At 36.8% G+C, this 22,326-nt stretch overlaps 8 protein-coding genes across 10 annotated transcripts; 2 read left to right on the top strand and 6 right to left on the bottom strand.

The window, feature by feature from the left end:
- Positions 1–1,828: 1,828 nt before the first annotated feature.
- LOC9320524 (protein CLP1 homolog) lies at positions 1,829–4,983 on the bottom strand. Of its 3 annotated transcripts, none has more exons than XM_021033303.1 (10): positions 4,823–4,983; positions 4,613–4,633; positions 4,203–4,524; positions 3,660–3,728; positions 3,483–3,578; positions 3,156–3,397; positions 2,931–3,069; positions 2,630–2,821; positions 2,301–2,539; positions 1,829–2,197 (listed from the first exon to the last, which is right to left on the bottom strand). In XM_021033303.1, the coding sequence occupies exons 3-10, from the start codon at positions 4,419–4,421 to the stop codon at positions 2,062–2,064; spliced, it is 1,332 nt and encodes a 443-aa protein (XP_020888962.1). In that variant the 5' UTR covers positions 4,422–4,524; positions 4,613–4,633; positions 4,823–4,983; the 3' UTR covers positions 1,829–2,061. The 3 variants fall into 3 exon arrangements, with proteins under 3 accessions (XP_020888962.1, XP_020888961.1, XP_002884458.1); XM_021033302.1 differs by having other exon boundaries at positions 4,613–4,673; XM_002884412.2 differs by lacking the exon at positions 4,613–4,633.
- A 28-nt stretch (positions 4,984–5,011) lies between these two features.
- LOC9320525 (receptor-like protein kinase ANXUR1) lies at positions 5,012–9,041 on the bottom strand. The gene is made up of 2 exons (XM_002884413.2): positions 5,485–9,041; positions 5,012–5,386 (listed from the first exon to the last, which is right to left on the bottom strand). The coding sequence occupies exon 1, from the start codon at positions 8,036–8,038 to the stop codon at positions 5,486–5,488; it is 2,553 nt and encodes an 850-aa protein (XP_002884459.1). The 5' UTR covers positions 8,039–9,041; the 3' UTR covers positions 5,012–5,386; position 5,485.
- LOC9320526 lies at positions 8,877–13,856 on the top strand. The gene is made up of 3 exons (XM_021033306.1): positions 8,877–9,548; positions 9,641–9,768; positions 13,808–13,856. Exons 1-2 carry the CDS (start codon positions 9,053–9,055, stop codon positions 9,718–9,720), a joined length of 576 nt encoding a protein of 191 aa, XP_020888965.1. The 5' UTR covers positions 8,877–9,052; the 3' UTR covers positions 9,721–9,768; positions 13,808–13,856.
- Positions 10,814–13,074, bottom strand: LOC9318439 (NAC domain-containing protein 69). The gene is made up of 5 exons (XM_021033304.1): positions 12,764–13,074; positions 12,417–12,691; positions 12,088–12,225; positions 11,823–12,008; positions 10,814–11,742 (listed from the first exon to the last, which is right to left on the bottom strand). The coding sequence occupies exons 1-5, from the start codon at positions 12,912–12,914 to the stop codon at positions 11,419–11,421; spliced, it is 1,074 nt and encodes a 357-aa protein (XP_020888963.1). The 5' UTR covers positions 12,915–13,074; the 3' UTR covers positions 10,814–11,418.
- Positions 13,857–14,130: 274 nt separating the features above from the next.
- LOC110230428 (ankyrin-1) lies at positions 14,131–17,334 on the top strand. Its single transcript, XM_021033301.1, has 13 exons — positions 14,131–14,430; positions 14,796–14,858; positions 14,948–15,118; positions 15,216–15,347; positions 15,446–15,585; positions 15,674–15,760; positions 15,856–15,981; positions 16,099–16,239; positions 16,319–16,384; positions 16,468–16,569; positions 16,659–16,829; positions 16,916–16,995; positions 17,090–17,334. Exons 1-13 carry the CDS (start codon positions 14,400–14,402, stop codon positions 17,148–17,150), a joined length of 1,371 nt encoding a protein of 456 aa, XP_020888960.1. The 5' UTR covers positions 14,131–14,399; the 3' UTR covers positions 17,151–17,334.
- A 625-nt stretch (positions 17,335–17,959) lies between these two features.
- Positions 17,960–19,306, bottom strand: LOC9320527 (mitogen-activated protein kinase kinase kinase 3). Its single transcript, XM_021030870.1, has one exon. It carries the CDS (start codon positions 19,158–19,160, stop codon positions 18,246–18,248), a length of 915 nt encoding a protein of 304 aa, XP_020886529.1. The 5' UTR covers positions 19,161–19,306; the 3' UTR covers positions 17,960–18,245.
- Positions 19,307–19,389: 83 nt separating this feature from the next.
- Positions 19,390–20,176, bottom strand: LOC9320528 (pathogenesis-related protein PR-4). Its single transcript, XM_002884416.2, has 2 exons — positions 19,860–20,176; positions 19,390–19,702 (listed from the first exon to the last, which is right to left on the bottom strand). Exons 1-2 carry the CDS (start codon positions 20,118–20,120, stop codon positions 19,538–19,540), a joined length of 426 nt encoding a protein of 141 aa, XP_002884462.1. The 5' UTR covers positions 20,121–20,176; the 3' UTR covers positions 19,390–19,537.
- Positions 20,177–20,884: 708 nt separating this feature from the next.
- On the bottom strand, positions 20,885–21,666 carry LOC9320529 (pathogenesis-related protein PR-4). The gene is made up of 2 exons (XM_002884417.2): positions 21,345–21,666; positions 20,885–21,249 (listed from the first exon to the last, which is right to left on the bottom strand). Exons 1-2 carry the CDS (start codon positions 21,603–21,605, stop codon positions 21,085–21,087), a joined length of 426 nt encoding a protein of 141 aa, XP_002884463.1. The 5' UTR covers positions 21,606–21,666; the 3' UTR covers positions 20,885–21,084.
- Positions 21,667–22,326: the final 660 nt, after the last annotated feature.

Here is a 22,326-nt window from a genome sequence, read left to right on the forward strand (position 1 = left end):
CATCAAAATCCAGTTAACAAATTATTTAGGACATGTAACTCATATCATCTTCTTCTTCACTCCCTACGACACCATTTTACTCCGATCTCTCACTCTCAGAAACCCTAACATCACCATCATCATTTGTAACCGCCGAATTGAGCTCCATATGTGAAGAAGCTGCAGCGTCATCATCATCATCGTCAATGGCTTCATGACCATCCCCGCTCGAATCAACAACAACAACATCATCACCAGTAAATTGCTTGTTCATCAAATTGGAACCACCATCACTTACCACCATTTTTACACTAATAAAACTTAACCACTTTTGCCTAAAAACAAAACCACCATACTTGCCTTGATTTTCATCTTAACTAAATCAGACTTGGATTTCGTCTTCGCCGATTCAAAAGTATCATTATCACATATGAACACAACTCACCGGTTTTATTTCTCCACCGAGTTTTGATTCTCTAAGATTTTTTTTCTGATTTAAATTGTTCCCTTGGCATCGTAAAATTTTTGATCTCGTCGGAAAAAAAAAACAATGAAAGAGAAGAGATAAGAGAAGTGAGGACAGATTTATCTTTGTACCTATATACAGTATATATCAAATAGTACATAAGAGAGAGAACTAATTAATGGATCTTTTATGGTCATTTGTTGTAGATACCCTTGATTAAAATCATAAACCGTATCAATAAAAGGAAATTAGATAATGTATCTTATCATTTTTCTGATTTTCGGATATCTTTCCCTAAAGTAAATGATGTAATTATTTACCATTATCTTTAAGGAAATTTGAGAAAGATAATGGAATAGAGTTCTCACACCTTGCTTTTTTCTATTTAATGAAATTTGGACATTGACTCAGAAAAATTCTTGTACACTACTATCCCTATTCATATGTGTTAAAATTGATTTTTATTCCAAAGCAAATTTCGAATTGATTTTGTATTCATTTTTAAAAATAATTTTTTTAATTTACTTAATTATTTCTCGAGTGTCATGAGATGGAAGAAAATGTCCCTTGTGGAACCCACGTGTCTCCCATTGAGATTTCGAATTCTGAGCACGGAGTTAACGGTACAGATTTCGACACGTGTCTTATCTCGTCTGGTCGTCTCTCTAGCACGTTGTATCACGATTGTTGACTAGCTCTTTATCTTTTTTTTTGTTCTTTTGTGTGTGTTGTTGTTATAATTCTTGTTTTATCATCTGCCCTCACAATGATATGTAAAACTTTCTTCTTATATCTCTAATCATCAGTCAAATGATTAGGATTTTCTGTATTTAATGTGAAGGGTTACAAAATATGAGGTTATTAAAGCATACAAGATCTTGTAGCATGGAATTTTTGAATTTTCTAATTTTGTTTGGTCTTTTGCAAATAAATGGCAATTCTAACATTTTGGATTCAAAACATATCCGTTTTAATTAATTAGTATAACCTAAGAAAATAATCTATTTTGCAGTTAATTGAGTATTATACTGTACTTGACATGTTAAAAACCCTTACAACATTCTTTCCTCTTTTAGGAGAAACATAAAACAGATTAATAGAAAAGGACACAATTAAGAGAAAAGATTAATGCAACTTGAGTAGACAGAACATCTAATATTCTACGGATCCGATTCTTAATTAAGAGCTTATTCAACAAGACAATTGAAGTGACTTAAAATGTGATAGTATTTTAGTTGAATTAATATCTAATACATGTGTGACTTCGAAATTTATCATATACTATTTCCAATGACATAAGATATGTTCTACTATCAAAATTTAAAAATGCTTTATACATCACTTTACTATGCTGAACCAAACAAATAGAACTAACGCACTAGAAAACAAAAAAATCAACATTATTTTATCATTTTTTTTCCCACTTCATAACGTCAAATTACAAAAGAAAACCCAACTATGTAGTCCACAACAATAATCTTTTAAACTCAAAAACTATAAGAAAACCTTAAGCATTTTATAAATAAAAGGCTAGTTGTAATTAAAGTTACATAATCGAGCTGCTGCTGCATCATTCTCCAAGCAAAAAAGCATGCCTCCTCTCTTCTCTAAATAAATCATACTGACTCAAGCCATGTCAATGATCCAGCGACCAACAACTTGCTAGGTAATGTCCCAGGCGATGGTGCTAAATACGTTATCTTCTTCTTCTGCACATTAACTTCCGTCACATACACAAACCCAGAAACATTGCTGCATCAAGAAAAGAAAAAACAGAGAAAGAATATCAAAAACACGAAGACAACAAACACAAACGCCTTTGATTCTGGAAACAGCAAGAACTTTGAGAGATTACCTTGAGATGATCTGGTCTGGTTCTTCTGCGTATGAGACAGCGAGAACAGAATGCAGTAGATCCCGATCATCGATATTTACAGGTGTCACCCGCAACGGATTTGAAACCGAGGTAGACCCGGCTGGAAGAGCTGATTTTGGCGCTTGTGGTCCACCACCAATTCGGAACACTTGCAGATCACTGAAACTCGATGTATTGGCATACGGAGAGAGTTCTTTCGATAAACCGTAAAAATATTCCTGGAAATTCAGTTTTCGAGTTCTGATTTACATCTCCAAAGTCCAAAGGCATGAAAAAGGGATTAAAATATTTGAGATTGAAAATTTTACCTGAATCTTAAAATTCCTTGATCTTTTACGGACCTCTTTGACCCTGGCTACAACTCCACCAGACTTGTGAAGTTTCACAACGTCGACATTACTCTTACTTCTCAGCACATCTTTAAGCCTGCTGAAGAGTTTTTCCTGACCCAATACAAGTACAACCGAGGCATTGAATGTGTCTATTGCGTGGAGAAGCAGCTGCAAGACGACACAGATACAGTTCTTTAACAAGCGTTTGCATAATGAAATCCACTAAAAAGGAGCTAACTTTACCAGAAAATACGCTAAAAAGGATCTAACTTTTTACCTCATAACCAATACCCTCGATCCATCCCATTGTGTTGATCACCATTCCAGCAGCTCGAGATTCAGGGTTTCCGACAAACTGTCTCTCCAGAACTTGAGCCAGCTCTTTCACCAGAGCTTTGTACAGTTCAACGTTGATACTGAGAGAGCCACAATAGACAGTTTTTAAATTCCTCATCGAGGAAAATAACGTATGATGGGAAGGGGAAATTTGAAAATCACTTACTTTGGTGATGCATGGCCGTAGTAGTACACAAGGGCCATATCAAGAGGAAACCCTTCAACTGGATCCAGTGGCATTTCAATAGGGGCAGCAGCAATACATCCTGGTATTGTAATCGAGCCTTGGCCAACATCAAGGTCTACAAATGTAGGTCTCCATCCCTGTTTAGCTGCCCAACTAAGGAGCATCTTTGTCAATGTGCTCTTCCCGGAATCCGTAGGCCCTACTACAATAACCCGAGGTCCCTGCTTTAAGTGAAATCTTAAGAACCAAGTGTTTTAACTTTGCTGATATCGAGATGCAATAACATTGAATATCGAAGAAAAGTACCTGAGAAGATTCTGGATCATTGGATGTGGAAGCTTTGGCAAAACGTCTCCTTGCATCTAGTATGGCATGCACATTAATGTAGCTGACCATCGGTGTCTAGAAACCGAGACATAGTTAGTAAACACACTTTTCTCTAAGTATCTAAAGCAAGCGTAAGAATGAAACAAGTAACCCAACCTCATCTGCCGTATAGTCAGTTTCCGTGACACCATCCATCTCAATTGTCGCTCCATACCAAGTGAAAACCTAACAATAATCAAAAGGCACAAGATAGTAAGCACGGTGTTTCAGAGCTCCGATCTTGAACTATACATAAATCATTAGGAGAAGGAAAAAAACAGAAAGAAATTGAGAAAAAATCACATTTATCAGCAATCTTTATACAACACACTTAACAATTCTTACCTAGTCAGCATAATCTGCATTTACAACCTAAATCTCAAGTCTTACATCCAACTCAAACCCAAAAACCATCAAACTTCACAGGTAAAGGATGTACCTTTCCAACCCCAAAAGGCCAGAGGGTGAATTCAATAGCAACTCAAGAACCCACTTCCAAAAAGATAACCCACAAACAGAAACTAAATCAAGAAAGGCTCGTTGTTTTCTACCAACAAACCCAACACCACATATGTTACCAACAAGCTCATTTTATCTATTCGCCGTAAGAATAATGCTCTCTAAAACACCACGATTGTATTATAGGTACAGAACACATACCGCAAATTTCATGCGAGCAGGGAACGTACGCCATATTTCAGGAGGCAGTTCAGAGCCAAAAATCTCAGCCGTCCCGTTCACCACACGGAGTCTGAGAGGCTCTTCAGAGACTTCGATCCTGAGCTCGCTTTCTCTCTCCAATTTCACTTGCTTCAGATTAGCAGACCCGGAAACTGGGCCACTTAAAGCCGGTGGATTCATTGGACCACCGTAAGCCATTGCTTTCACTCAGGGTAAGATATAATTGTAGACTATCACTCAGAGTAAAGGGAGCTCTCTTTAGTCATTACACTTGCGCTTGTAATTGCTCTTCTCCTTCAACCTATGGCAAAAGTATAATCAAGTTGATAGCTTCAAGGATTTGGAAGAGTGTAAAAAAGGAAAACAGAGAAGAAAGATGCAGACTTTACTTGATTTTAAACACACCCAATCTTGACCCCGGAAGGAATCATAAAGCGCAACATAGATCAACTTCAAACAACCAATGTATCAAAAATCATCATTAGAGAGAGCTATAGAACAGCAACAGAGAACGAAAGTATCTAAAAACGAGAGCCATCGATTTCCGTACCCAGAAATCGAAAAAGAGAGAGCGAGAGAGTGAGAAAAAGACGAATTACCAAAAAGGGTCAATGGAGAGAAGACTGACGGCGACAAAGATTGAACAGCGAAACAAATTACGATTCTACGGGGAGGAGAGAAGGAGGAGGTCGGAGATTCGCGAAAGTGTGCTCGAGGAGAAACAGAGTCAAAAACAAAAAAAAAAAAAAAGAACTGGAAAAGACTTACGAAAGTCGAAACCATATACTTAGGGTTATATCGCTTTAATTTCCATTTTTCCGATAAGGGCAAAATTGGAAATCGAATCAATCCCGGTTTGAGCCGTTAACCGACCCGAACAACATTTCCCATTTTTATTAGAATCCCTCCACAGTTTTCCGGTTAACATGATAATTTGTTTTTAGCTTAAGCTCCTTTATAATAAACTCATGAAAATATAACATGGTCTCATCCGACAAAAATTTACCATAGAAAAATTCTAACTACAAAGTATTGTTGATTACATGTAATATCACAAAGGGATATAATCTTACAAATGTTTTGATTAATTATTTTATAAAATGCCACTCAATATTAATGAAATCTTCTTCAGATTCTTTAATATCCAGATTCCTTTTTTAATCCTGTCAATTACACAAAAACAAAACAAAATTAAGATTTTAACACCAAAATTAAGAAAGAGAGAGAGAGAAAACGGTTTACATAAGTGTTGTGAAATTACCTTATCGTCCTTTGGGATTTACAATTTGAGAGAATATCTCGGTGTTATCCTCCGACGAAAGATCACTCACGTCATCTCTACCGGCGACGTTAACCGCCATGCCTCCTCCGCCAAGATCCTCGGAGCTTCCTCCACTATTAGGAGTCCGATGACGAGTCCCATCAGCAGTTTCTTGAAGCTGAAGCGCGAATTCAAGATTCCACAAAACATCTCCCATTGTCGGCCGTTCTAATCCACTATCGTTAAGACACTTCTCCGCCGTGTCTGCAAATTTCTTCAAACACTCTGAATTGATCTTCCCTTTCAGATTTGGATCGATTATATCCTCTAAATTCCCTTTTCGTTTGCAATTCATTGCCCAATCTCCGAGACTCACTTGTTCCTTAGGCAAACTTGGGTTTAACGCTGGTCTTGCGCATAGGATTTCGAATAGAACAACTCCGAATGAGTACACATCTGATTTCTCAGTCAGTTGTTGTCTTCTAAAGTATTCTGGATCTAAATATCCGAAACTTCCTTTGACAACGGTTGTTACATGGCCTCCATTCATGTTTGGTCCAGTTTTGGATAACCCAAAGTCTGAAACTTTCGCTACCCAGTTCTCATCTACAAGGATGTTAGTTGTTTTTACGTCTCTGTGTATAATCGTGTACTTTGCTCCTGTGTGAAGGTAATGTAGTCCTCTTGCAGCTCCAATAGCGATCTCTAGCCTTCGTTTCCAAGTTAATTGTGGTTTCTTTGTGTTGTATAGATGTTCACGGAGTGTTCCAAAAGCCATGTAATCGTATATGAGACACATTTCGCCTCCGTCGTCGCAGTATCCTATCAAGGAGACCAAGTGTTTGTGTCTTAATCTTGAGAGAAGTTCGATTTCTGTCTCGAATTCGTTGAGTCCTTGTTCTGAATTTGGGTTTGATCGTTTGACCGCCACTTTGGTTGTGCCGTCTATAACTCCTTTGTAGACTTTCCCAAACCCTCCAACTCCAATGACGTTGGAATCATCGAAGTTTTGAGTTCCGTGCTTGATTTCAGGCAAAGAGAATCTACGACATAAACCTGCTGCAAGATTGGATAGGTGACTTCCATTGTTGCTCTTCCCTGAGATGGTTGATTTAGTTCCTGATGTGGTAGAGTTTCCATATATAGGAAGCCAACTTGATGTGTGAGAGTCGCCTCCTTGGTATCCATGTTTCTTCTTATAGGCCGTAAAACACAAGGCACAGACTAAAACCGCTAAAACTCCTCCGGCCGAGCCAATGATGAAAGCGTTTCTCTTTTCGTTCTTGAATTCCTTTTTAACCTCTCCCTCAGCTTGCATAGGCGATGGCTCGGGGTTTGGACCCGCAAGATTTTTCAATGTGTCCATCTTGAAAATCTCTAGCCCGTTAAGAGACGAATCATAATATTCTGGTTCACCAAAAACTGATGGAGTCATCTGAAGTGTAATCTCTTCGCCTCCATTGTTAGCATCAACATATATCGCGTAGTCTTTGTATGTTGGGATTCCTTTCTCTCCTGTCCACCCGAGTATATCTGCAGGATTGGTATCTGCTTGCGCTGTTCTGTTATTAATGTAGATATTGAAAACCTTCTGGTTGATCTTGGAAAGCTGGAATTCGCAGAAATGGAGTCTCAAAATGTAAGTGAAGTTCTTATCTATTTGGAACATCCATGTAAGATTGGATTTGAGGTTGATATCTCCGTTCGGGCCTTGAGATCTTGCGGTTTTGTATACATCGGCTGGAGCTATAGACACCGGCATTTTCTGGTAGTTGATCCTAAAATTGTTGCTTGCTTGAAGTGTAACACCAAGACCCGCACTAAAGATGTAAGGTGCATCATTGTACCAAGTTCTTGTCAACCCACCAGAGTCTTGGCTTCCAGGAATGTCCTGACCACCAACATTAAGCCTAAACATTGACTGAAAATTCGCGGTCTTGGCATCCACTGTTTGATCTGTGAAACCAACAAGAGCCGCCGTATCAAACAATTCCGGCATCTGAATCACCTCAATACCGTTTATAAAGGCAAATGTGTCTCGGTATTTATCTGATGGGGTAAACGTGATGCTCAAAACATCTTTTTCGATGGGTGCAAGAGAGTATTCTTTAACCAAATAAGCTTGTGTCAAAGCTTGACACGTAATCGCGGCGCTGAAATTGCTCAGTAGGGTAACATCGTTAGCTTGCACATTGAAATACGAGTTGGAAATGTTGAGACCGGTGTATGTCGATGGGTAGAAATATAACCGAAGCAAATGTCTTTTATCTCCTTTAATCGGAATTTCATAAGTTGCTGGAGCTGTAAAGATTCTTGCTGTCATATAAGGAATTGTTGAGAGAAGTGAAGGATCTTGATATGTAGCTGTTGCATGAATTGAGTTTCCCGTCTTCAAAAACTTTGTATCTGGTTCCCATTTTTTCTTATCTTGGTCAGCAGAAGCTTCCGATGCCCCGCAGCTCAGAGCAAAATCTTGGCCATTAGATCTAGTTGGAAAAGCCAACAAAATGGAGAGACATGAGAGGAAAAAGAGAATCCGAGTTTTCCCGTTCATGGCTGACACATCAACGGGTAGAAACTCTCGGCCTAAAGAAAAGAAAAAGAGAGAAAAGCTTTCTTCTTTTGCAAGAATTAAGATCGAGAAGGTTGTCACTTTTACGCCTTTAGACAAAATTTCTCTCTAACCTAACCAGATAAACCCAGGACTTGCATGGATGAACAAGACGCAAATACCATGCAAGACATAAATCACAAGGTACACTCTTTTTTCTTTTCTATTTCTCGTTTTGTCTAGTTTGTTTTCTCTCTAATTATGAGGTTACTGGTGTTTTTTCTCATTTTTCGTTGTTCTGTCTGAAAATGAAACAAAATTAGTTAGAAAAATCCATGGCGGAGAGGATTACCCGAACAAGCTATGTTTAGCATAAAGTTAGAGAAATTAAAAAGACTTTTTGCTTTGACTACAACATGAATTCATGTTATCTAAATATAGGAAGTCTTAAACCATATTGTTTCAAACATTATTACAAGCTTTTGAAAATTTGACTTGAACGAGATAGACTACGATGACTTTTGAAAATCTTTTCTTAGAATGGTCAAGGTCTCAAGGATCTAAACAAAGAAAGTCCCTAAAGATCTGGATGAATCAATCATCAATTTTAAGAAATGGTGGAAAATAGCTTTTTGACCTTTATCCATTACAGAGATCAATGGTGGAAACTATTTTGCTATCCTCCATTAAAGCACTTCGAGTCTCTTCAAAGTTTATCTGGTCGGGTTGGGAAAAATCCAACTAGAGAAGAGCATAAAGCAGACATCTGATCAGCCCGACCCATAATAACCTTTTTGTTGGCCGCGTAATATGTTCGAGCGCGGCCATCACACAAAGAACATACATAAAAAAAAAAAATCCACAGGATTCAAAGCCCTTAGCTTTGAAAATAGTCTCTTAAAGAGGTAATAAATCCATAAAGAAGAGCCCCAATTTGCATTCGTAATCCACCTCTTCCTAACACATTAGCTTCTGGTCATTCTGCTTTATATACACATCAAGTAAAAAAAATCAAAAATGGTGAGAAGAAGAGAAGGTCTTACATTGCCAATCATATCACCGGCGCTTCCCGAGGTCAGAACAGCAGCGACAACGCCGGTGGCCTCACAGAAACCAAAACATCGATTATCAAAACAACTTTCTATGTGTGAAACACCAAGAGACGTTGCTTGGGAAAGAAGAAGACGTCAGATGATAATGATTCAAGAAAAGAAGCTGCTTCATAAAGGCGCTTCAGACAATCTTTGTGTACAAGCGAATCTAACGGATGAAGATTTAAACGAGCTAAAAGGATCGATTGAGCTAGGTTTCGGTTTCAATGAAGAAGCAGGACAAAAGCTCTGCAATACATTACCAGCTCTTGATCTTTACTTTGCAGTGAATCGTCAGCTCTCGCCTCTTCCTTCACCTAGCAGCAGCCGTAGCAGCAGTGCATCTGCATCAGCTTTCTCATACAGTATACCTTGTAGTCCAAAAAAAACTGATTCAGATTCTTTGAAAATCTTATGCCCAGGTAATTAAAGATAGAAAACTCGTCTTTTTGGTGTTTGGTTTGAATGTAATAACAATTATAAACTAATGATTTAATATGACTTTTTTTTGCAGGGGATGATCCTCAACAAATGAAGCAAAGATTGAGACATTGGGCTCAAGCAGTTGCATGTTCTGTTATGCAGTCTTATTGAAGGAGTGTATATGTGAGAGATAGGAAGAAACGAATCTTTTATAATTAGGATTCGGAAGAAACAAAAAAAAAAGCAGAAAAATATAGAAAATTTTGGAGAAAAAGAGATGAAAATTGTGGCTCTGTATATATATACTCACAAGATGAGAGAAAGAGAAAGAAAAAAAAAACACCTCTTGTTCATAAGCTGTATACAAAAAAAGATTACAATATGATCTTGGATTGGATAATAAAATGAACCTTTTTTCTAAATAGTCGATTTTTAAACGAAAAAGAGAGAAAAGCTTTTCAAGAAAACATGAAGAGAACATGAAGAGATTTGAGACGTCAGGGTGTATTTTGCACAAAACGTATGATTGGGTGTATTTTATTATAAGTAAATATATGAGGGTCTAAAAGAAAGCCTCTCGAATCATCTTAAAACCTAGAAGCCTCCAAGTCCGACCAACTGAAAAAAGCTTGTTCTTCTGATAATCAGACACAAACAACACCGGTATCGACGAACGGAACTAACTCCGATATCCAAAACCCACTTCCAAGTTTCATTAACTAATCCGAGACAAAAGATAGGGCTTTGTATCTGCCATGGCTCCTGATGCTTCTACTGCTCTAGCAGGTCTGTTCTCTTCCTGCTTCGATATCTATCTTTAAATGCGTATAAATATTCCTTTGATGGGTTCTCTTAGTTTTCTTTAGCCACTCACCAAATTAATGCGGAACTAACTCCTAGTCGTGGTCGGACCACTCACCAAAGCCATAACTTTCCCCAGTGTTCCGACGAAGATGGAGTTGTCTCTTATGGACCGCTTCAACAGATGGTTACGCACCTTCAGACCTGAACCCCATCACTAAGCATTTGCTATCTATTTGGTTTTGAGATTAGCTAATTAAAGTTTCTCTCCCTTGTTAATCTCTTTAGTATTTTGTTTCGAATTTAGTTTTTATATTTCCATCGTTCCACCTATGTACACATTTCTTTAATTAATCCAACTTCGTGCATTAACTTAAGACACAAGTAACATCTTTTCCCAATTTGAAGAGAAACTGACACAGTAAAGGCCTATGACCAAACCTGTAACGTACTGTGTAAGCTATATATAAAGGTAATGAACAATTGAGTTTCATCTCTAGTTCATACACACTCTGACAAAACATTCAGTAGAATTTTTTTGGATCAGAGAGATAAGAATTAATGTAGTGCTTAGCTAAAAGAATTTATGTTTAGTTATAAACTGATATGATGTCGCCAATGAGAGCCAGCAAGATGATGAAGCCTATGATCATGTTGATGAGAGAGATATACGGTGGATTCTCTCGTTTTCTCTCAATTGCTTCCTCTGTAATCAACAAGCCCTTTTTCTCTGTCTTCACCATTCCTTGTTTAACCTGAAAAGGAAACTACATCATTCATCATCTTTAAGATCTAAAATATGTTTGAGATTATAAAATAGACACAAAATCAACATAGGAGCAACTCAAGAACTCTAGTTTCGATGATATTGTGCACTGTGCGAGTTGAGATTCCCGGGTCTTTCTACTAATGGAAGGTTCATCAGAAATTTGTATATCTTTGCTCAACGATAGAATCTCGTCTCCGCAAGTCTTGAGGAAGTGCCTATTTGAACTACCAACAGTATCAATTGGACTTGATGTTCCTTTGTAACTCTGTCATATTAGAATTAAATACTGAAAATACAGATTAATACTCCATGGAAGTCATTAGGAAAATGAGTGATATGTGCTTTACCGTTGCAGACATTGATTCAGCATAGCTATCACTATCACTGCTATAATCAACAATGATCCCTGACAAAGATATCTTTGGCCTGTAATCGTTGCGGTTCTCTTGCATTATGAATTCTTGATCAGGAAACACATCTTCAAAATTCCCTCCGTTATAACTCAGCAATCCACTCCAATATTCATCATTTCTAGGATCAAATGCATTCCGCGGAAAGAGATCCTCTTGTTCGTTCATTGGAACTCCCAAATCATGTACATTTTCTTGACCTGGCTGCTCAATCTGAAAACGTAAAAGAGAGTGTGAGTAATAGAATCAAGAACTTGAGATAAATAAAGAAACATGTCAGAAACTGGACTCACCTCAGGCTCTGTGTTAATAGCTCTGACAGAATCTTTTGGCCTGGAATCAATGTACATCTCCTGCATTTCTTGATCGGAAAGAAAATGTTGAGCTGTCCCTCGGTAAGCAGGTGGTAATCCACGCAGAAACTCATCATCTTCTTGGGCTAGGTAAGGAGTTAAGCTTTCTTGACCTGGCTGCTCAACCTGAAAATGTAAAGAGGCAACGAGTAACGAAACCACTCGATACTAATGAGCACCGAAACATTTCAGAAACTGGACTCACCTCTGGTAGTATGCTAGTAGAGACACTGATAGTATTCAAATCAGAGACCAGAGATTGACTTGCCACGCTCAAGCTATTACCATTTTGAATGTCTGCCTCTTTACCCTTATCAAATATTTTGCAGATAACATAGGAATCCTGAACAATATCAAAATCACACACACACAAATTCATATTTTCGGTAACACACTCATTAAGCCACAATGGTTATATTTCTTCTATTAACTCACAGAAATGTATCATCCATGATCTAACACTAGAAAAAATCTCAAAATGACTATCATCCAAAAAAAGTTGCATCAAAATGTTTATGTAAAAAACGAAAGTACCAAATTATGATGAGGCAAAGAAGTTATCTTATACTCATGCATAACCCAGCGACTCTTATTCCCCTTGGTTTTAGGATCTCCGTATTTTTGGTACAGAAAACCCTGTCTTTCTCCAATCTTGTTTCCACTCTCATCTTCGATTACCTTGACCCGGCCACTATGTTTCCAATACCAATATTTTTCTTTGGTGTTTCTCTTCCTCACCGTCTCGGTTTTGTACTGCTTGGGGACAAAGAAATAGTATATACTATCGTTCGATTTGATCCTCGATAAAGCTGTAACAAAACCCACAAAATCAAAATCAGAAGTTATTAATCGAAATCAAAGTGAAGAAAGTAGTGAGTTACATGAAAAAGAAGAGGGATGGTGATTTAGTATGTTGATCTCGCAGATAGTGTCGTCGACGAGCCATGTGTTACCCATAATCTTGTTCTTCAGATAATAATTTATCAGTTCCTCGTCTGTTGGTTGAAATCTGAATCCCGGTTTTTGCTCCATCTTCACTACAAAATCAAGAATGATGAAGTTTCTCTCAAAGGCGTCTTGTTTTTTCTTTTTCTTTTTCTCTATGGGCTCTGTTTTGGTTTTTTTTTAGGGGGAAGAGAAACAAGAGAGAGGTATTTAAATTGTCGAATTAAAAGAAAAACTTAATTAAAATTGAACGCTTCTTTTTAATGTCTTATTTCTTACGCTACTCATAAAACAAACAAATTCACAAATGTAATTAAACACCGTGTGGATTCCACTGACTTTGTAGCTCAATTAATTACTTGATGTAGACGGTAATTAAAACCGTGTGTCTCTCTATTCTTTTAATCTTTTTCTTTAAATCATCTTATAAATGTGAACTTGATACAATATGTTATGTGGTTCAAGTTATATGATAATATACAAAAAAAAAAAACTTTCGTTAATAATGATAGTATACATTGTGTTACTCTTGAGAATGTTAGACAAGGAATACGTTGCGATTTTTGTTTGAATTCCTCTACTTTATTTAAATTCCATTTGATTTGAGACGACTAATTAGTTTGTTTTATGTACATGTATCCATTTCTTTAGTGGAAAACTTTTACCAAGAAAAAGTTTGTTATTATCCTTTGAATTAGTTTTAATTATAGTCTGGTATGTATGTGAGTGGTGCCAGTCATACCCAATACCCATAATGTGGAACCTAAAGCAAAGTATTTTTCTAGCTAAACTCTTTTTACTATAAAAGGTATTTACAAGTCAATACTCATAATGTTTTAGAAAGATAGATAGCGAAACACGAGGTTGATTAGTTTATAAATGGGTTAATTATATATACCAAAATTTAGACTAATGCTGAAATTTGTAAAATGGTTGATAACTAAACACATTCTATGAAGAAACGAATCTTTTATAATTAGGATTCGGAAGAAACAAAAAAAAAAAGCAGAAAAATATAGAAAATTTTGGAGAAAAAGAGATGAAAATTGTGGCTCATATATATATATATATATACTCACAAGATGAGAGAAAGAGAAAGTAAAAAAAAACACCTCTTGTTCATAAGCTGTATACCAAAAAAGATTACAATATGATCTTGGATTGGATAATAAAATGAACCTTTTTCTAGATAGTCGAGTTTTAAACGAAAAAAAGAGCCAAATTTCATCTAGTATAATTGTATAAACGTTAAGAGAACATGAAGAGATTTGAGAAGTCAGGGTGTATTTTGCACATAACATATTATTGGGTGTGTTTTGTAATAATTAAATAAATGAGGGTCTAAGATTCAAATTTATTAAAAGACCTCTCGAATCTTCTTAAAACCTAGAAGCCTCCGAGTCCGACAAACTGAAAAAAAAAAAAAAAAAAAAAAGGCTTCTTCTTCAGATTTCTGATAATCAGACACAAACAAACTCCGGTATCGACGAACGGAACTAACTCCGGTATCCAAAACCCACTTCGAAGTTTCATTAACTAATCCGAGACAAAAGCTAGGGCTTAGTATCTGCCATGGCTCCTGATGCTTCTACTGCTCTTGCAGGTCTGCTCTCTTCCTGCTTCGATATCTGTCTTTGAATTCGTATAAATTCTAGATTCCTTGATGGGTTCTCTTAGTTTTCTTTAGTTGAATGAAGAAGTTTCGTTTTTTTTTCTTCTTTGCTGCCTTTCTTCTTCCTTTTTGTGAAATTTTCATTAGCTATATGTTTCTGCTATGGCCAGAACTAGAACTTTAGAAACTCAAATACTAATTAAAAATTTGCATTAGTTTTAATCAAATACTATGAATTGGCTCTGATTTGGGGTTAAAGTGGATAAGAATTGAAGTTGAACACTTTGTAGGAGAGCATAAGTTTTGTTGGTATTTTGAATCTCTAATTTTGTTTCAACTATGAATTCTTATTCTAGCGAGGGAGAAAGTTCAGCAATTCCTGAATGCAGCTTGTACAGGAAATCTTGAATTCCTTAAGAGTGAGTGCTTCAATTACTTTTTGCTTTGCTTCTCAATGTTCTTCAAGCAGTAATCTGTTTTTGTCTACTGATATCACTTCTCCAAGCAGATGTTGCTAAGCAGCTTGATGAAGGAAAAGACTTAAAAAAAACTGTGGAGAGTATTAAAGATGCAAACAAACGTGGAGCCCTTCACTTCGCTGCGAGAGAAGGACAAACTGAAATCTGCAGATATCTTTTGGAAGAACTGAAACTCAATGCCGATGCTAAAGATGAAGCTGGTTTGTATTTTCTAGGATTTTACTATTTGCACAATTTTTCTATTCTCAAATTCATTAACTGTGAAACTTAATCAGTGAGATTGCTATGATTGTGTAGGTGATACTCCCCTTGTTCATGCTGCGAGGCAAGGACAAATTGAAACGGCAAAGTATCTTTTAGAGCACGGAGCTGATCCCAATATAGCAAGTGAACTAGGAGCCACAGCATTACATCATGCGGCTGGGACAGGTTGGTTACTAATTGCTCTGTTATTAGTTTTATTTTACTTTGTCTAGTCATGAAGTGTTATGATTTACTTATATGACTCTTCTCTATACATTTATTAGGAGAAATTGAGTTGCTAAAAGAATTGCTCTCCAGAGGTGTTCCTGTTGATTCTGAAAGTGAATCTGGGACGCCATTAATCTGGGCTGCTGGCCACGACCAAAAAGATGCTGTGGAAGTCTTGTTAGAACACAATGCCGATGTAAACTTTCGTGTATTTATCTAATTGATTCTCTGTCTGAAACTGTACTTTCATATAACCTAAAACTTTTTTTTTGATGATTTTGCAGCCTAATGCTGAGACTGAAGATAATATCACTCCGTTGTTATCTGCAGTGGCAGCGGGTTCTCTAGCTTGCTTAGAGTTGTTGGTCAAGGTTTAACATCTTCTTAATCTCTAGTATTGCGTTGGTTCAGTTGCCAAACATCTTAAATCAGAGCTAACAAAAAAATGTTCTTATCGTAATCACAGGCAGGTGCCAAAGCTAATGTGTTTGCTGGTGGTGCAACTCCATTGCACATTGCGGCTGATATTGGAAATCTTGAGTTAACTAACTGTTTACTTAAAGCCGGGGCTGATCCGAATCAGAAAGATGAGGTAAAACCAACTTGGAAATCAGTTCATTTGCAAGATCCTATTCTCTTGTTCATTTGGTAGGACATGAATACAATCTTGTGTTACTATGCTAATTCTGCTGTAAACTCGATTATTTAGGAGGGAAATAGGCCATTAGAAGTTGCAGCTGCTAGAGACAACAGAAAGGTTGTTGAGATCCTCTTCCCATTGACAACAGAATCCGAAACTGTTTCGGACTGGACAGTAGATGGAATTCTCGCTCACATGGAATCAAACAAAGTAGGGATATCAGATCTTTCCTGGTTTTTAGTCTCGTATATTTCGATATTTTTTGTCTGAAACAACTTAGCGTTTTCAGGAACAAGAGGAAAACTCAAACAAGGCGAAATCCCAAGAGACCGGTATCAAGAAAGATCTTCCTGAGGTACTTCATACTATGATCGATATGCTTTGCTCTTACCACAATTTGTTTGAAATACTTAAAATTACCATTTTTAACTTCCACAGGTCTCACCAGAAGCAAAGGCAAAAGCCGCAGAAGCAAAAGCAAGAGGACAAGACGCCTTTCACAGAAAGGATTTCCAGATGGCTATTGATGCTTACACACAAGTATTCTACTACTCTAAAACTTCTAAAATCAAAACAAGATTCTTAATTTATGCCTATATGTGATTTTGTGGCGTTTTGTTTGAACATAGGCAATTGATTTTGACCCAACGGATCATACCTTATTCTCAAACCGGAGCCTCTGCTGGCTGCGACTAGGACAAGCTGAGCATGCCTTATCTGATGCTAAAGCCTGCAGAGAACTAAAACCAGATTGGCCTAAAGGTTGCTTCAGAGAAGGCGCTGCTCTGCGTTTGCTACAGGTAAAAACCATCTACATTTCCATTAAAAATCTTTGATCTTTTACATTGAAACTGTATGACTCATCGAGTTTCTCATGAATCTCCAGCGGTTTGACGAGGCAGCCAATGCCTTCTACGAGGGAGTATTGCTTAGCCCTGAAAGCAAAGAGCTCATTGATGCTTTCAGGTTTGTAAGGAAACCCTTATGATGTTGATTTTTATCGGTTTGTATTGGGTTTTCGAGATAAATGGTGTTTTTTTTATGTCGCTTTCTTTTACAGAGAAGCTGTAGATGCTGGAAGAAAGTTTCACGGCAAGGATGAGGTTAAGGCCAAATCATAAGATCTTGGAGAGATGGCACTTTGTAGTATCTGTATGAAGTTTTGATCTGCTTCTTACCTTTGTTCTCAATGTACTGAAAATTTAGGAACAAAGTTTTGTTTGTGGTTGGATTTGGTAATTTGTCCGAGTTTACAGCTTAGATAAAAAAAATTATTGGTAAAACATTAGTCTGATTTTGAAACTTTTCTTATATTCTTACAAACCAAAGTTTGATTACCATAATCAATGTCGATAAACAAACAAAACAAAATCTTTAGTTCTCCTCGGCAATTATTTTTCCTTCGGGGAGCTACTAGAGAATTTTTGTAAAAAAAAAGTAAATTTTTTAATTATATCTTTGTTATCTGATATTAGAAAAAAAAAAGACGAAATTAATTTGATATACCAATAAAAAAGAAGAAGGATGTGGAAAACAAGACAGGAATTCTCTACAATGATACTGTAAACCTATTGAAAGGGATGTAGCGCAACTTGGTTTGTTTTGGGTACAAAATGTCACGGATTCAAATCCTGTCATCCCTACCTATTACTGCTCAGAAGAGCAGTAACGAGGTATCTATTTTGATCTTTTTTTTTTAATCGGACATACATTTACATTTAATTCTGAAATTTATGATATACTATGTATGATATAGTATATACGTACAAAATCGAATCGGGTTAAAGAATGCCCTCTTTCTAGCCTTTTCGTTTTTTATAAAAAAAACAAGAAAAACGCTCTTAGTTCTTTTTGTTCAAGCTTAAAATGACAATATATACATACGAACAAGAGTGTTTAGTCACAACGTAATATTAGAAAAATATCGAAGTTAAGAGATAAGATCATTAAGATGATTTTGTTATACATTAAATCTGAAAAATAATCCTCGATAAAAGATGAAGATATTTATTACAATGACTTCAACCTAAGCTGCCGAAACTTGAGCACATTCTTACTTCTAACCTTGAGAAACAAGTTAAAAGCCCAAACTCAACCAAAACCTAAATACGACTCTTAACACCGAACCAACCCTAAACATCCGCCGTAACATGAAACTCCTTTCTTTTTGGGGATCATCTCCACCATTTATCTCTACATATCAAAGCTTAAGGTCTTCAAACCATCATTCCTCCTTGTATTCTTGAATATTCTTCCATCACTTTGTCAATTATGGCGGAAGGAAACCTTAAGAAAGAATGACATGGAAGCATCTCTGGCAATGGAACACTGACTCTTTCCGCAACAAAAGGATGGCTCAACAGCTCGGCCGCGGTGGCCCTACGTGACGGCTGCAACGCCAAGCACCGCATCAAGAAGTCGTTGGCCACTGGAGATATAAGTTTGGGAAGTCTCCACATGTAACAGTCTCCCATCATCTCTGGACATCCTCCAAACATCTGAATAACCATACACCCTAGAGACCATATATCAACTGCCGGTCCCATCACTCCATCAGGTCCAAACGATTCTGGCGGCATGTACTGCTCCGTACCAGGAAATAACGACCTAGAATCCGTAGAAGGCTCTTTAGATGAACCGAAATCAGCAAGCTTGAGATCCCATGGCTCTCCGAAGGTTGTGGAAGGGAAGACGAGGACGTTGGCTGGCTTGAGGTCGCAGTGAACGTAGCCGTGTGAGTGAAGAGCGTCAAGTCCTTGTATGATCATAAGAGCGGCACGTTTGATCATATTCTCAGGCATTGGTTTCCCACGAAACTTGGAGATCATATTGAAGAGAGTGCCTTTGGAGGCAAACTCCATATAGATGTGACATCCTTCGGGTTGGATCCCTAAGTGAACAACAGGGCTTGACGCTTGGACGATGCGAGGATGATTGCGGAAACAAAGCATGATGCTAAGCTCTTTCTCGAGATTCTTCAAGTGGTTGAACGAAGATGACTTCTTTGCATAGAGTCGGAAGTCAGGACCCCGCTTGAGAGAGACATAGCCAAAGCTCCCTCGGCCAAGAACGGAGACGTGCTTCAATGAAGACTCGGGTACACCCAGAGGTTCTCTGATTATCTTCTCCATAGTAGTAGTACTCTCTTAATTTTAATTAAGGGTTTGCTTAGATTTATAATTTTCTTGTATACTTGACAAATGAGAAAGCCAAAAAGTGATGGTTCAATGGTGCAGTGCGATACAATCTATTTATAAGACCTAATTAAGTCGGTTGTTTAACTCCTGACTCCTGTTTTGATTTGGGCCTTTGGGGAAGGATTCGAGTTGGATGGAGATCAAAAACGAATATTACACCGTGTACGTAAGATACTATATAATATTTGATAGTTATTTCCATTACAAAACACAAATTACTCGTGATGTTTATTTTATCTTAAATATTTATGAAAGGTGATAATAATAAGATGTAAGGCGGTGATTGGATATTTGGATGAACTTGAAGATCTTCAGCAATTGACAAATTCGTAGTTGACAATTAAGTGCCCACGTGCGTATCCCTGACCGTTAGTATCAAGTTGCCTGAAAACGCCGTCGTCTAAGTCTAAACCGCCGTTACTACACTGATCAATGATTCTCACCGTCGCTTGTGTTCCCGTCGCAGTATTCGTTACCTGCGCATGTTTGCGTTTTAGTTTTTGGTTTTTTGAAATTATATATGTATCAAATGTAATAGAATACATGACACTTGACACGTGAAAAAATATCATTTTTATGGAAAATAGCTAGTGTTTAAAAATCGTGATTTTTGTAAATAGAGTGACGACTTACTCTTAAGCATCTTCCGCAAGAATCACGGCCTCGCGGTCCAGTTGGACCGCAGAAAGCTGTCCAACCGTACTTCCTACGCCATTCGATAGGTTGGTTTCCTTTCCATGTTGAGCAATACGCACTTACTTTGTAAAGGTCCCAACCGTTTTGCTCGGGATAATAGTAATGGTAAGTTGCTCTTACATTAGAAGCGGTTTGAGCGGCTGCTTTAGCCGCAAATGTGCATAGCAAAACAAACAAACATATGCTAAGTCTTGCCATAGGTGATCTTTTATGTTTGTTCTCTAAAATATATTGTGATACAATCAGAGATGGACGAAGAAATTTATAGGGAAATAGTTTTCTTACAGAATGGATAAATTGCTATACCAAAAAGTTTGTCACATTGTGAATACTTTTCTTAGGGTTTGAATTTTCAGTGGATGACTAGCTAGCCTTGGGAGATGTCTATGGCGGCTTATCAAGTTTTGTGGTGGAAATTGAAAGTTTCTGAGGTAATAAGATTGAGCATTTATTAGAGGGGACAAATGTTTATGTTATCTCACTTTAGTCTTGCTTGCTTCTTGTTGCCGGTAAGTGTATGTAATGACTTATTTTTTCTTTTTGGTTTTGTTATGTAATGACAACTATAATGACTTAATGAGTCTTTATTTTACTATTCGATGATTCGATCTAAGACATCTGAGTTTATATTCGAATAAATGTTAAATTCAGAATATTTCAATATTTGGTTTACGTGATTGATAACTAGAACTAAAATATTCATATATCCAGTGTAACCAAAAAGAAATTAAGAATAACAAATGAGATCAATATATCCACTAAAAAAATTAGATATTCGGATATTGATTTTTAATTTGTGAGAGAGATGTTCATGATTAAATCTACATTAATCATTCTGAACCGGTTAAAAGTCAATCATCTAAAATTATGACCATACATGTTACTAATACTCTATACTTAGCTTCTAGCAGTTATAAACATGTAAATCTATGTGTATATAACTTATGGATGCAAAATTTGCATGGGTGTACACCTGTTTATATTCAAATCCAATTATCATTTTATTCCTTAACAACTTTCCAAACACATTATTTTTGATTAATGGGTTTATCTTCATTGATATGAAAGATAAACTCGAGACATTATTTTCTCTTATTAAAATTATGTTATAGTTTAAAGGTAGATGCTGTGATCCCTTAGAGGAACTAGAACTTGAAGAACTTCAGCAGTTGACAAACTCGTAGTTGACAATCAAGTGCCCACGAGCGTTTCCCTGACCGTTAGTATCAAGCTGTCTGAAAACACCCTCGTCTAAATCCAAACCCCCGTTACTACACTGATCCACGATTCTCACTGTGGCTTGCGTTCCGGTCGCAGTATTCGTCACCTGCGTTTGAGGGGACATATGCACACATTCACAAATTTTATATAGAAAAGGGCGTTTGAAAACGTGATTTTTGAAATAGATAAAAAATGACTTACCCTTAAACATCTACCGCAAGAATCACGACCGCGAGGTCCAACTGGACCGCAAAAAGCTGTCCAGCCGTACCTCTGACGCCACTCAAGCGGTTGGTTCCCATCCCACGTCGAGCAATACGCACTTACTCGGTAAAGATCCCAGTTGTTTTGTGCAGGATTGTAGATATGGTAAGTTGCTCTTACGTTAGGTGCGGATTGAGCGGCTGCTTTGGCCGCAAACGCACATAGCAACACAAACACACATAAGCTAAGTCTTGACATTTCTTCCTCTGTGTTGTTATTTTTTCTTAAATTTAAATCTGTGATAGATAGAATAAAGAATTGGTGAAACTCTATTTATAGAAAATTATACTATGAAATGACTAGTTAAGTCTAATAAAACGCTTGGACCGTTGTGTATGATTTTCTTTGGCTTTGAATTGAATATTCAATGTACTTACTATTCTTGGAAGACGTTTCTAGTCGTTTGTTTCACGTTCCATGTCCATCATTATTCATAAACTTACAACCGTAATAATTTATAGATGACATTGCATTTATGCGAATACGTTTATATAGGGGTTTTCAAAAAAGAAAGAATTCAATCCCATTAGATTAATTAAGTTTATATATACGATCTTATTATAGAAGAATTGATTAGGCCGATAAATAATGATATGAGAACTTATTCTAATTTCCGCATGATGAGATACAAATATTTAAGTTTTCTTTTTTTGTATGAATATAAAATTTTGTTCACCAAAAGATCTTGTTCACATTGGATGCAACCTTTTGCTTAAAAACTAAATCAAGAACTGTAATTTTAATTATCAAGACAGAGATTGGTGCAATATTTATTGGTGTACACGAAATCTAGTGAAGAAAAGTGAAATTTAAACTGTTTTTAATTACACATATTTCTCTCTGTTAAAAGTTTTATTACAACTATATATATCATCTAATTAGTAAATACCACGATATACTACAAAAGACGAAGTTACCA

The sequence above is a fragment of the Arabidopsis lyrata genome (genome assembly GCF_000004255.2).
Source record: "Arabidopsis lyrata subsp. lyrata unplaced genomic scaffold ARALYscaffold_3, whole genome shotgun sequence".
Classification (NCBI taxonomy): domain Eukaryota; kingdom Viridiplantae; phylum Streptophyta; class Magnoliopsida; order Brassicales; family Brassicaceae; genus Arabidopsis; species Arabidopsis lyrata.

What these genes read in the sequence shown, in the direction of transcription:
- LOC9320524 (XM_002884412.2), bottom strand. Translation starts at nt 4,421, where the DNA reads ATGGCTTACGGTGGTCCAATGAATCCACCGGCTTTAAGTGGCCCAGTT. An exon ending in CTGCTCGCATGAAATTTGCG is followed by an intron (nt 3,729 to 4,202) that starts GTATGTGTTCTG and finishes GATTATTGTTAG; the next exon opens with GTTTTCACTTGGTATGGAGC. An exon ending in TCGAGGGTATTGGTTATGAG is followed by an intron (nt 2,822 to 2,930) that starts GTAAAAAGTTAG and finishes GTCGTCTTGCAG; the next exon opens with CTGCTTCTCCACGCAATAGA.
- LOC9320525 (XM_002884413.2), bottom strand. Translation starts at nt 8,038, where the DNA reads ATGAACGGGAAAACTCGGATTCTCTTTTTCCTCTCATGTCTCTCCATT.
- LOC9320526 (XM_021033306.1), top strand. Translation starts at nt 9,053, where the DNA reads ATGGTGAGAAGAAGAGAAGGTCTTACATTGCCAATCATATCACCGGCG. An exon ending in TTTGAAAATCTTATGCCCAG is followed by an intron (nt 9,549 to 9,640) that starts GTAATTAAAGAT and finishes TTTTTTTTGCAG; the next exon opens with GGGATGATCCTCAACAAATG.
- LOC9318439 (XM_021033304.1), bottom strand. Translation starts at nt 12,914, where the DNA reads ATGGAGCAAAAACCGGGATTCAGATTTCAACCAACAGACGAGGAACTG. An exon ending in CTTTGCCTCATCATAATTTG is followed by an intron (nt 12,226 to 12,416) that starts GTACTTTCGTTT and finishes GATATTGTTCAG; the next exon opens with GATTCCTATGTTATCTGCAA. An exon ending in CTACTAGCATACTACCAGAG is followed by an intron (nt 12,009 to 12,087) that starts GTGAGTCCAGTT and finishes TTACATTTTCAG; the next exon opens with GTTGAGCAGCCAGGTCAAGA.
- LOC110230428 (XM_021033301.1), top strand. Translation starts at nt 14,400, where the DNA reads ATGGCTCCTGATGCTTCTACTGCTCTTGCAG. An exon ending in CTCACATGGAATCAAACAAA is followed by an intron (nt 16,240 to 16,318) that starts GTAGGGATATCA and finishes TAGCGTTTTCAG; the next exon opens with GAACAAGAGGAAAACTCAAA. An exon ending in GAGCTCATTGATGCTTTCAG is followed by an intron (nt 16,996 to 17,089) that starts GTTTGTAAGGAA and finishes TTTCTTTTACAG; the next exon opens with AGAAGCTGTAGATGCTGGAA.
- LOC9320527 (XM_021030870.1), bottom strand. Translation starts at nt 19,160, where the DNA reads ATGGAGAAGATAATCAGAGAACCTCTGGGTGTACCCGAGTCTTCATTG.
- LOC9320528 (XM_002884416.2), bottom strand. Translation starts at nt 20,120, where the DNA reads ATGGCAAGACTTAGCATATGTTTGTTTGTTTTGCTATGCACATTTGCG. An exon ending in CTTGCGGAAGATGCTTAAGA is followed by an intron (nt 19,703 to 19,859) that starts GTAAGTCGTCAC and finishes AAACATGCGCAG; the next exon opens with GTAACGAATACTGCGACGGG.
- LOC9320529 (XM_002884417.2), bottom strand. Translation starts at nt 21,605, where the DNA reads ATGTCAAGACTTAGCTTATGTGTGTTTGTGTTGCTATGTGCGTTTGCG. An exon ending in CTTGCGGTAGATGTTTAAGG is followed by an intron (nt 21,250 to 21,344) that starts GTAAGTCATTTT and finishes CCTCAAACGCAG; the next exon opens with GTGACGAATACTGCGACCGG.